General features: G+C 38.3%; 1 protein-coding gene across 6 annotated transcripts in view; it reads right to left on the reverse strand.

Moving 5' to 3' along the window:
* Positions 1-543: 543 nt before the first annotated feature.
* The window catches only part of Lmo3 (LIM domain only 3), a 62,374-nt gene continuing 50,488 nt past the window's right edge, over positions 544-12,429 (reverse strand). For all 6 annotated transcript variants that reach the window (XM_051155523.1, XM_051155522.1, XM_051155521.1 and 3 more), the window contains one exon: positions 544-884. In XM_051155523.1, coding sequence (XP_051011480.1) covers positions 779-884 — 106 coding nt within the window. In that variant the 3' untranslated portion in view covers positions 544-778. The remainder of the gene's footprint in view (positions 885-12,429) is intronic.

Below are 12,429 nucleotides of genomic sequence, written 5' to 3' on the forward strand. Positions count from 1 at the left end.
TCACTAAGCTTTAAAGTCATTCTAAAAATGGCACTTTTCACGTTGGTATAAAATGAAAGTGCTTGAAGATGAAATCTTTATCGTTTTTTTAAAGCTGATCTTTAGCCCCCTGAAAATAGGGGTTATCATGAGAACATGGATACACAAAACTTAGTAGCCATAAGAAGTGGATGTCACTAACTGCTTTGTGTCTGTTTATTTATTTATTGTTGTATTTCTAATGTTGATAGTCTTGCTTTATCTGTGTGTCATCAGTGAGGTTTGCTCTTCAATTCTTACTAGAAAGGTACGGCTCATTGAAAATAGCTGGTAGACACAGAAAGCATAAATATACAGTAAGTTTAAACACTGATTGTACTAAATGCAACAATACAAAGAAGCAAACAAAACACAAATAGTAACACAATAAAACTGTATTACCTTTGTGCTTCAGTTATTACAATACATTATATACAATAGTCCAAAATAAACATCTCATGCCAAATGACACAAAAACGAATAGCAAGCAAAAAAAAAAAAAAAAAAAAAAAAAAAAAAAAAAAAAAAAAAAATTCAGCAATATATACATTAGTTTTCTTTCTTTAATAATGAACATTCAACTCTTGAACTTGGGCAATTTCACTACATACAGATGCAGTCCGCCTTCTCTTCCATGGGGTCATCCTGCTGTCCTCTAACTACCCTATTTAGTAGGTTCCTGTGTCAATTCTTATGTACACGTGAGCAAAAAAGATAAAAGGATGTAGTGCTTTGTGTTGCCGGGGCTGACGTTGATGGATCAGCGGACCTGGGGTGCATAACCTTCTTTCATTAGGCCTTCCTCGTAGTCTGTCTGGCAGAGGATCATATTGTTCTTTAAGAAAAACTTGTCTCCGACACAAAATCTGAAAGGGAAAAAGAACAAGGCGTGTCAAGACTACTCAAATCTAAAAGACGGTCTTAGGAAATTGCTTTCATTGTACAAGTTAAAATTGTTTTTATTTCACCTATTAACACTTGCACACAACATTTAAAATGCACTTTCACATAGAAATATTGGAGGATCAGCGAGGAAACACAATGGTGTTCCTTCTTCCCTCCACTCTCCTGTTTTCTTTTCCTTACCACATTGTCAAGGAGAAGATTCTTGCCACATATACACCCTAAGTAAAGTAAAATTAAAAATGATATCAATTCTTACTGGTCACGAACATGAATGAGTTTTTTACTGATTCTTTGTCCACTTAATACAAAAACCACAAAAGGCACTACAGTGATCCAAAAGAATTTGGAAATTGCCCACTCTAACATTTTCTATTTGAGGCTCTCTTCAACTCTGTTGGCAGTCACATAATAAAACGTGGCTGAAGTTTAGCAATTTGAAAGTGCCTGGTGTCCAGAGAAAGGTGCAAGGGTAAGCCTGAGCTATATTCCTCTGTGAAAAATTCCCCAGCTATGAAATAGACGTCACTTCCTGAGTGCTCCCCCTTAATCCAAACAGAGAAACCTGGAGGAACTTCTCAATATTGATGTGATAAATAAAACCAGCTCCCAGCAGCTAATTATGCATTTTAGTTTATGAAGCATTGTTTAAAGTGCAAGACTGTAATGCTTTCAATAAGTGCTCTTTTTATATAGTTTCCCAGTGGGTGACACTACGGACACAATTAAGGTCAGAAATAAATGCTCGTGCAGTTTCCAGTACATTTAACAATGAAGTAGCTGGGGAGATCTGCATATATATTTAATTGTAACAATTTAACCTTCAAACAGCAGTGTTTCGTAGAGTTGACTGAGAGCAACTTTTTGTAATTGTACAGGTTGACCTCTATGACCTTTGTCGGTAGTCATTCTTTATCAGATAGGCAATTTGGAATGATGCTCTGGCAGAAATCTTAGTGGATGAATTAAATTGTGTAGGGGAAGCCACCCTTTAATGCTCTGTAAAGTTGAAGGTTTAAATGAGGGGCACTTGGACTGATTTACATTTGCAAAGATTGGAATTCTAGACAAACAGAGAATCTATTTATTTTCTATCCAGGCAGCTTTGGAAATTTATCCTTATACTAGCTAAGTAGATAGAGGAGAAAATAGTGTAATAAAAAAAAGTAGATTGAAAAGAATTAGCTCTCCTCTTAAAGGAAAATTGGTCTGTTTATTTGTGGAATTTGCTTTTTCCCTGGGATTACTGCCTGCTGCTGCTGCTGGTTTAAAATAGATGCTCAGCGTTGGTCCTGAAATCTGGGATTTGTTTGCACCTACTGGACAAGGCACATGCATTTAAGTTTGGGACTTAGAGTATGTTTTTCCTTTCTTGTTAGTTTTAGCCTGTATGTCTTAAATATTGCATTTAAATAGCATTGTTTAATAAATCAGTTTACGTAATTATTGTGATCATGAAAACATACTGAATAAATGGAAATATTCTTTTATTTGGATAACCCTTAGAAGCATGAATTTGACTTTTATGTTTTATGGAAAATTAAGTAAAACAGAATTTAAGACATATTTAAGTAGTCTTCAAGGCAATCAGTTTATATTACTGTTGAAATTAATTTCAGCTTATTAATAATAAAATGCTATATCAAAATAAATGCATTCAACAAATCACTCTTGTCTTTTTGCTGTTATTGAGTTTATCAATTGATCTGGAGATAGTTTTCAGTGTTGTTCATTGTCTTTAACTTGTGTTTAATTTCTTATCAGAGATTCAAATTCTATTAGCCATCACATGTAGAGATGGGAATCTGTCACCCCATCCTGTCCCATTCTTAGCTCAGGGTCCTTTAAGTTAGAGCGTTTTCTTTGGTATGTGGTCAGGGTTGTTACAGTGAGTGAAACATGGAGGCAGCTGTCCTGGGCAGCTGGCTTCATGCTCTGCTCCTGTCACATACCCGATGCAGGTACAGGTGCATGCCACTTTTCCCCACTTGAGTTCTCTGTAAGAGAGATGAGGACACAGTATCCAACTACAGGGAGGTCACCATGAAAAGTACAGGGAAAGCAGAAAAGCAAAGTGCAATGGATAGGATCCAGATTCCAGCCTTCCCCTGGGAGCAAAGAACATGAAGCTTCAGCCTTCCAATCATTCAGTGTTATTAGTTACTTCTGTCTGTAGGGTTTTAATGAGAAATAGAAACCAAATCTGGATGGCAATGTTTAGAATGCACAGAAAACTACCACCTTCACGTATTGTCCTTGACTGGTGCCATAGTTTGAGCAGGACCCCTACCCAGATCTAGCCAATGGACAGGACATTCTCCACAGTTGAGTGGAGAGTGGGAACTGACTTTCACATGAACTCTGAACTCTGGTGCACCATATTTGACCACATCCCCTGGATGCAGAGGCCTGGTGGCACTCAGAGGAAGGACAGCAGGTTGCCAAGAAGAGACTTGATACCCTATGAGCATATACAGGGGGAGGTAATCCGCCTCAGGAACAGTCATAGGGGAGGGGAATAAGGGGAAAATGGGAGGGAGGGAGGAATGGGAGGATAAAAGGGATGGGATAACCATTGAGATGTAACAAGAATAAATTAATAAAATATATTTTTAAAAATTAAAAAAAAAAAACATCACCTTCTATAGAGTATAGGCCTGCCTAAGCGTATAGGCAACATAATCAGACTTGTTTCTCTGATCCAATCTATTAAGTCAGTATACCCCAGGCTCCCACCCAAATGCCAAATGCCTATCTGGGTCTCCACAGCCTGAGTGCCTATGGTGAACTGAATTATGTCAATTTCTGGCCTATTATTTCACCTTCCTTCAGCTTCGGCTCTCCTGCAATTGACTTGGAAGCCCACAGTGGCCTCAACCTCACAGCCATCACGAGGCCGTGCCTCAGCCTCCCGAATGCTGCTGTTACAGGAATGAACCAGCACTAAGACTCACAGCCTTCTAATTACTGTATGCCCTTGTTCAGTTTCCATCAGCCTAGCGACCTTTTGATGAGATGTGTATGACACATCTCATTGACAAGTACAGACAGCCATAGAGAGAAAATGATGAAATATTTAAAAAATGAGAGAATATACATCAAAATATTAAAGTATTACTTTCTGAAATGTTTCCTAGCTAATATCTTAACAACTGGGGAAATATATATATATTTTTTTAATGTACATTTAAATCTATCTGTAGCGGTAAAGAAAAGTGTCACAGTCATCACTAACTCATAAAACAGTATATGCAGTGCTGGCATCTGTGGTCAGAAGACTGAGGCTGTTCTTCAGTAAAGGTCATCATTACCCCATATAGGGGCTGGGGAGATGGCAAAGTGCTTGCCACACAAGAATGAAGATCTGAATCCAATCTCTAGCATACACCTAAACAGCCTGGCATACCTATGTTTGCTTGGAAACTCAGAGCTGGGGAGGCAGACACAGGAGCATCCTGGCAGCTTGCTGGTCGGTTGTTTTTTACTGAACTGATGGTGGGTTTAAGGTTCAGTGAGAGACTCTGTCTGAAAAAATATAGTCGGGAGAATATGACTATAGAAGACACTGTCAGTCTCAGGCCTCCACATGCACTCTCGTGAACATCTATCTTCCACACACAATGCTCATGAACACATACAAACTACACTTTCCTTTCTCCCTCTCTCTCTCTCTCTCAAATATTCAGAAATGAAGAAATTAGATAAATGACAATGCAAGTTTTCAATGCTTAACAAAAAAAAGCACTAACTAAATTTGAAAGGAAAAGCTGATTTCCAACATCATATAACCTGCTCTTTATGAGAGACAACATTAGTAGAAAAATCATTTTGAACATAGTGATCGCTGAAGAATGCTCTAAGTACATTAGGAGGTCTGCCTAAAACTCGTGCAAACATATTCACCTTCCTTGTAGTGTAGTCCTAATTGCTTGTGCTATGGTCAACTCAACCCTATTAGTTTTATCCGCATTCAGAAACTATTAAAGAGGAAGAAAAGATGCCAATTCGGTGATTAACTAATCGAATATTCATGTGTTGAAATTAGGAATGCAGCTGAAGATGAGTCTAACTGACTTTATACAGCTTTTGAGTTCTGAGAAGCCATAAGAATGAGCTGTAATTAGTAAACTTTTGTTCTGTGATAGGGCACTTAGAGCAGTTTTCCCTTTTATAACTTTTATTAATTCTTTGAAAATTCCATATGATGTATTTTCAATATTTTCACCTTTCTTGGTGTCACGTTACCACCTCCTCAAACACCCAAGCCCTTTAGTTAGAGTAGGTTATCAAACCCTGCTTTAAGATACTTCTATTTGTAATATGCATTTAAAGAAGTGAGACTGTTAACTTAGTTGCTTTATTTCTCTAAGGTCAATGATGTCCAATTATAACCAATTTCTGCTTTTATAACAGCTTAAAAAGATGAAATATGGTATATATATTCCCAACATCTCTTCTTTCCCGCTTAGCATTCATAGCCACTAAAGGATGGAGCACTCTGTATTGCCGTATTCAGCAAGAGGCATTTACCCCGTCCCTAAACTCAGGAACAAATTTCCTGTCTTTTCCCCATTGACAGCCAAATTGTCATTGCGTATCTCACTCCTTACAATCCCCTCAGCACCAAAGAATGCTATCCATATCCTGAGTCCTGCTATAAATTATTCAAAGTCAACTTTACCTCAGCCCCGCAGGATCTGTTTAGACTTATATATATTCTTAGTCAGAAAACAAAATACTCTTGTGAAATTGGTTTGCTTCAGAGAGTAAAAGCCTGATTTGCTGGGCTAAAGTCTCGAGTTGACCATTTACTATTTTGGGCAGAATGCTTCAGTTTTTCTGCATATCCTCGGTGTCTGTATACTGTCGTTTGTACGTGTTTTCAGGGCTGACCTTTGGCGTTGGATAACCAAATAACTAGTGCGCTCTTCCCAGGGGAAGACTGTTTCTCTTGGTCCAAGCATTCTTTAGTTACTTGTAGTTCTTTGTGTCTGGTTGAGGCCTCTTGGGCTTTCCCCAACTCCATGTCTGTTGTTCAGTTCATGTTTGTATGTGTTTATATAATATATATACATATATGATCTGTAATATTGATATACATCAACATACAATATTGATATGTGTATTTAATTATAAATATGTCAACAAATGAAAAAAGAGAATGTAAAAAAAAACAAGGAAGAATATATATGGCAAGAATTGGAGGAAGGGAAAAAAAGGAAAGGGAGAATGATGTAATTATAATCGGAGAAAAATAAAAGCAATAAACAAAAAATTGTTTTCTGCCCATCGGTTCGTTTGTCTACCTCAGAGGCTAAAGGTATCACTTACATAATGGTCATTCTGGGTATTAAATGTGAGATTACCGTAGGAATATATATTAGCATAGTAAAACTAAGGAGACAAAGAATAAATCTTAAGAATTACAAATTTATATTTGCGATTTCAAACTAGTATATTCCAACATTTCTCTGTCTGTCTGTCTGTCTGTCTGTCTGTCTGTCTCTCTCTCTCCTTCCCTCCCCTCTTGTCTGTGTGTGTGTGTGTGTGTGTGTGTGTGTGTGTGTGTGTGTGTGGGATGTTGCTCACGCAGGTGCACATGAATGTTTGTGGGTCTGGAGGGCAACGTCAACTTCCAGTGTCATTCTTCTCATGCCAGCCATCTATTTTTTTTTTTTTGACACAGTCTCAGTGAGACCCAGGACTCCCCCAGTTTGGCTGAACTGACTGTCCAGTGAACCCCAGCAATCTGCCTATGTCCACCTTCACAGCTCTGGGATTACAAGCACTCGTCGCCATACTGGTGTTTGCTGTTTTGTTTTGTTGTGATACTTTTGGAGCTGGAATACATGGCCTCCTGGCATGTGCACAGCTGGCAAGTCTTTTACCAACTGAGTCCCTGTCCTTGGCCCAGCCAGGACCCTGGGGACTCCCTTCCGAAAATTCAACACCTCAGTCCCAAGGTGCATCCCTGAACCTGCAAAAAACGTAGATGTACCCAAGATGTACCCAAGTTCACTAGACTCTTCTGTGAGTCTCTCATGTCCTGTCTCCCCCAGAGTGCTGAACTCATTGAGTTCTTCAAGAAACAAGATTTTATTCCCCTCAGCTTCCATAGGGTCTAGCATTGTTTCAGTCCTTAAAATAGAAAAGTAAGCACTGAGCCAGAGACTCTGCTCTGGGGGCCAGTGTGTTGCTGCCAAGTCTGCCAACCTGAGTTTGATTCTCGGGGCCCACGGGGTGGAAGAAGGAGAGAACCGACTCCCACGGGCTCTCCTCTGACCTCTGAACATGCACTGTCATACACACATGCACACATACCAGAAAATTAACATGTGTAATATGTTTTAAAATAAATATCACAAAGAAAATAAAAAGAAATATTGGGGGAGATTTTTTACATATTGGAAGAGATTTCACTACAAACATGCAGATTGTTTCTTTTTTCTTTTGTTCCAAGGTCATCATTTAATTTTCTGTGGAAGAACTTTTCAGTATTTAAGAAATTAACCTACTGTAGAGATTTTCTTTTCTATTCCAAATGAAAATTAAATTATCATAAAATAAGTTTCAGAATGATTTTGCCCCAATTTCCTTCTTTTTCAAAGAGAGGTCTGTATAGTTTAAATACAGGATCTTAGATTTTTAACTATGTGCATGTGCATATTCATGTATGTGCACATGCTCATATGCACACATACTAATTCATGTGTGTGCACATGTTTGTGTACTTATGCACAAACGTGCATGGAGCCCAGAGGTGAATGTGAAAAACATCAATCTCTTCCCTCAGCACATTTCTAGCCAAGTTCATTAGGTTCTTCTGTGCGGTGTCCTCCAGGACTCTTTTTCTTATTTGATGTTGTTATTATCATTATCAAAAAATGTCTGGAATGTTCTTTCAATTTCATGGAGCAAAAATTGGGAGCCCTTTTTTTTTTTTTTAAATATTTTTTTTTTTCTTTTTTGGGGTCAGGTGATGTGCAAACACCTGCCGTGCCATGCGTGGAGGTCAGAGTACAACTTGAGGGAGTCAGTTCTCTCAGTCTACAATGTGGATTTCAGGGATCATACTCAGACTCTCAAGGGTCTTTAGGCACTCAGCCATCTTGCCAGTCCATCTCTACTTGTAAAATAGTCCCCCACTGAATCTGGAGTTAACACATGCAGCTACGCTGGCAAGCCGGACAGCTCCATGGCTCTTTGATCCCTTGTTTTCCAGCCCCAGGATTACAGGTGTGAAACTGCTTGCCTGGCATTTTATATGGGTCAAGCAGGAAAGCCCTGTCATGCCTACTACTCAGGGGGCTGAGGCAGAAGGATCCTAAATTCAAGACTTGCATGAGCTACAGAGGGATTTCATAGCTAAACTGGAAACTTGAGTGTTCCTTGTTTCAGTTTTTTTTTTTTTTTTTTTTTTTTTAAGAGAGGGGTGTGCTATGAGCACAGTTTAATGGTACAGTTCCTGTCAAGAAAGAACATGTGAACTTCAATCCCCGGGACTCTAAGGATAAATAAATCCACACAGTAAACACATACTTAAATAAAACAAATACAAATACTCAATGATAATTCCATAATTTGAAGTGTTAATTAAGTTTTCTTAAGGGAAAATGTCCATGAATAACCTCTTTCCTGTTTCTCTGGGGAAGATGGGTGTTGGGACAAAGCTTTGCATAGGCTTTTCCAGGAGGCAGCCACACTGGACGCATCTCTGATGCAAACATCAGTGGAAGAGGAGCATCTCCTATCTTGAAACCCTTCTGTATTCAGGGTGACCACATCTGTGTGCTCTGCTTGACGGATGAAGATGAGCTGACTTCCCGCACTCAGGAAGTCTGTCTTGTAAGGGCCACAGTGACAAGACAATCACCAAGTGCTAATTGTGCATAACCAGTGCTAAAGATATGCAGCCCCTTTACGGCAGGTAATAAATGAAGTGAACACAGAAATGTATTAGGTGCTTTTGTAATGAGGTTGGAATAGCATTTTGCAGCCATAAGAATGTGAGCAGTTTTTAGAGTCAAAATTTAGGAGTGTTTGTCTTACTTGACTGAGTTCTACCGAGCAGACAGACTTAATTGTGAATGTAACTTTTTATTTCCATGATGAAATAAAACTGATCTATGATTTGTAAATAGCATTAACCACCTTCAATTACTTTGTTTCATAATGGGATTTAGGCTGAGTTTAGCACTTGAGTGATGCTTTCATTTTCAGTGCAGAACGTAGATAAAAAATGGAAGCCTGCCCCAGTAGAAAAATGGACAGAGGGCATAAACAGTTTCCCAGAGGAGGAAACTCCAAAGGGCTACAAGTCAGCATATAAACACCAATTAAAAATTATAATCAGGTAGCATCTTTCATCTCTGAAGGTGACAAGAATGTTTTTCTAAATAATAAGGCCCAGTGTTAGCGCAAATGTGAAATCACGAGTAAATTTGGCGTGAGAATAATGGGTATAGCTTTTATGAAGATCATTTGGTCAATATTTACCCTATCCTTCCAAATTGTTGTATTCTTTGCCTAACTAATTACACTCCTGTGAACTCATTCTGACAAAGAATTGAATATTTGTCTGCTTAGGGTCAGTGGATCCAGAATGTACTATAGAAACAACAAAAGCATCTGCTTACACAATGCTGACTTAGTACTTGAAAAAAACACTGAATGTAAAATAGCTTAGAATAACCTTACAAGACATTTTAATGGCAAACAAAAGATATGTAATGGAGATTTACTGAAAGAGTTCAAATATCACACGTTAAGAACCTTCCTTGTTATATTGTTTGTCGTAGGATTTTATTAATTTATTTTGCATATTTGCATCATATTCACGACACTCAGTTCTTTAACCCCCAGGCAGATGCACAGATGCATCCTTACCTCTCAAGCTCCTCCCAACCTCACGATTTATTTCTGTTCCTACTCCTACAACGATGACAATGATGATGGACAATGACTACAACTACAACTACTACTATTACTATTACCTCTACTACTAATAATAATAATTTTAGACAAGATTCCCACCATGTACCCCAGGTTTTCAAGTAACTGGATCTTCCTGCCTCCACTTTCCCCAGTGCTGAGATGACAGGAACTTAACATCATGTGGGGGATTCCCATTACTACTTTTGAAAATCTGTTTAAATAATAGTACACTACGGAAAGTTATTCATAAGTTGTCACATATACATAAGAAAATCATGGCCGGCTGTAGAGTAAAATACTATTTCATCTTAGAATAGTGAAGACTGGAGTTTCCTTCTCATTTTTCAGTTTTCTTCTATGAATATGTGAGCTTTTCTAAGTAAACAGTCATACAAGATGCTTACTGAAGGACAGTTGTCATTTGCTGCTGCCATAAGGGAGTCAACCTGTCAATAAACAGAGGTATTCTGCCACTGTATTAAAACCTGTACATGTTCACATGGATATAAGTGTGTCTGGACGAGTTTGTGCATATTTGTGTTTGCATATCCATATTTTTATAAAAATAACATGCTTTTTTGTCAATTTATTTTTGGCTAAGTCTCACCTTAAATTCACTTAAGCCTTTGTGGGCCTAAAACATTTGTTGGGAAGAATCAAGACACAAGATGGCTCCTAGGTTGTTGCATTAGTAAATCCAATATAATAAGTTATAATAGGCAATATTCTAAACATCTAAAATTGGCAAGAGACTATATTGACACATAGATCTTGTTAGAAATACTAAGTCACTGGGGCATAATTTGGATGGGGCAAGTTGCAAATGTAGAAAGAATGGCTTTTGACCATCTACCTAGTGCCTAGTGAAAATTATTTTATTCAACTTCCAGACTTTGCAAAACAAGTATCTGTTTTTCCATTTTATTGACACAGAAACAGTAGCAATTTGGAGAGATTAAATAACATATTGAAAGTCGCAAACCTAATAAATTAGCTATTTTATGTTAGGGTCACAGTTTGAATCTGTTTTTACCAAGTCTGTCATATCCCGTTACTTCATGAGGCCTCATGAAGAGACGTTGAATCAAACAGGACTGTTCAGAGAAGGTTAGGTGAATTGAGAATCTGAAGGAATATTTACTTATGCTGCAGTATGTGAGTGTGTTCTCACAGATACTATGCATCCTTGAAATTCCAGCAAATGTCTTACCATTTTAGATACTTGGGTTTTGATATTTGTCATTTTGCCATTTTTTGTTTTATTTGCTTGCTTCTTGAGACAAGGTCTTACCATGGAGCACCAGCTGTCCTAGAACTTGCTTTGTAGTAGACCAGGCTCATCTTGAACTCACAGAGGTCTGCCTTCCTCTACCTATGACATAGTGGGATTAAAGGGTTGCACTGCCATGTCTGGCCCTGATAGGCACATTTATAATATCCTAAGACCTGCATTACTTATTGAAAACAGGTGGTAGCGCTAGAATAATTCCCACTGAAAGGGACATAACTTTTTATAAGGAAAAATTGAAGGATTTATTATGCTTATAGTTGAAATAATTTTGAAATTGATTAATCAAATGTTACAAATGAGGAAACAGGATTCAGAGAGATGATGCAACTTAGGTTTCTAGAGTTCTGCGCAATATTTCCATTGCTGTCTTTTTTATGCTGGTAATTGTTTAATTATTAGCTACATTTCGCATCCTCTTCAAAGAGCCTGGTGGTAGCTAAGAGAATATAGAGGCCATGCTTAGAATCCCAGAAAAGAAGTCAAGATGGGAAAGCTAGAAACACAAATAAGATGAAAATGAACTTAATGTTACCAATTCTTTGCCTTTAAACAAATCACACAATGGTAAAAAGGTGGAGGTGTGTGCGTGTGTGTGCGTGTATGTGAGTATGCCTATGTAGTGTGTATGAGAGCATGTGAGTATGTGTGTGTAATATGTGTGCATGCATTTGTGTATTGTGTGCATGTGTGTGAGTATATATGTCTGTGTGTACATGACTGTGTGTGAGCATGTGTGTGAGTATGTGTTTGTACTTGTGTGAGTGTCTTGTGTACGTGTGTGTGTGTGTGTGTGTGTGTGTGTGTGTGTGTGTGTGTGTGTGTGTGCTCACGTGCATGTATGCATAGGGGTCAGAGGACATATTCTGGTGTCAGTCTTTTCCCTCTATTTTGTTTGGATGCTTGTTGTTGGTGAAGTAGCCCAGCTTAGTTGGCCCCAAAGCTCTTGGAGTTCTCTCGTCTCCCCCAACCCCTACCCCCACTCACTCCTGTTTTGCTGTAGAAGGACTAGAATTTACAGAAACGTGCTAAGCTGTCCATCTTGACAAGGCTCCTGATCCAAGTTCTCACACTTGTACAGGGAATGCTTTGATCACTGAACCATGTCACTATGCCCACAAAAGGTATTTCCAACACCATATTAAGAGATAGTAAAGCAATAACAAGAATGAACAGCGGGTCTGGAGATTAGTAGAAGCATTTCTGTATCCAGTTGCAGTCGCATAACATTTCTTTTGAAGATAGTTGAAGACCTTTCTCCTGGTTTTGTTTCTGGTGTTAAGTGC

The sequence above is a fragment of the Acomys russatus genome, chromosome 13 (assembly GCF_903995435.1).
Source record: "Acomys russatus chromosome 13, mAcoRus1.1, whole genome shotgun sequence".
In the NCBI taxonomy this organism is placed as follows: Eukaryota; Metazoa; Chordata; class Mammalia; order Rodentia; family Muridae; genus Acomys; species Acomys russatus.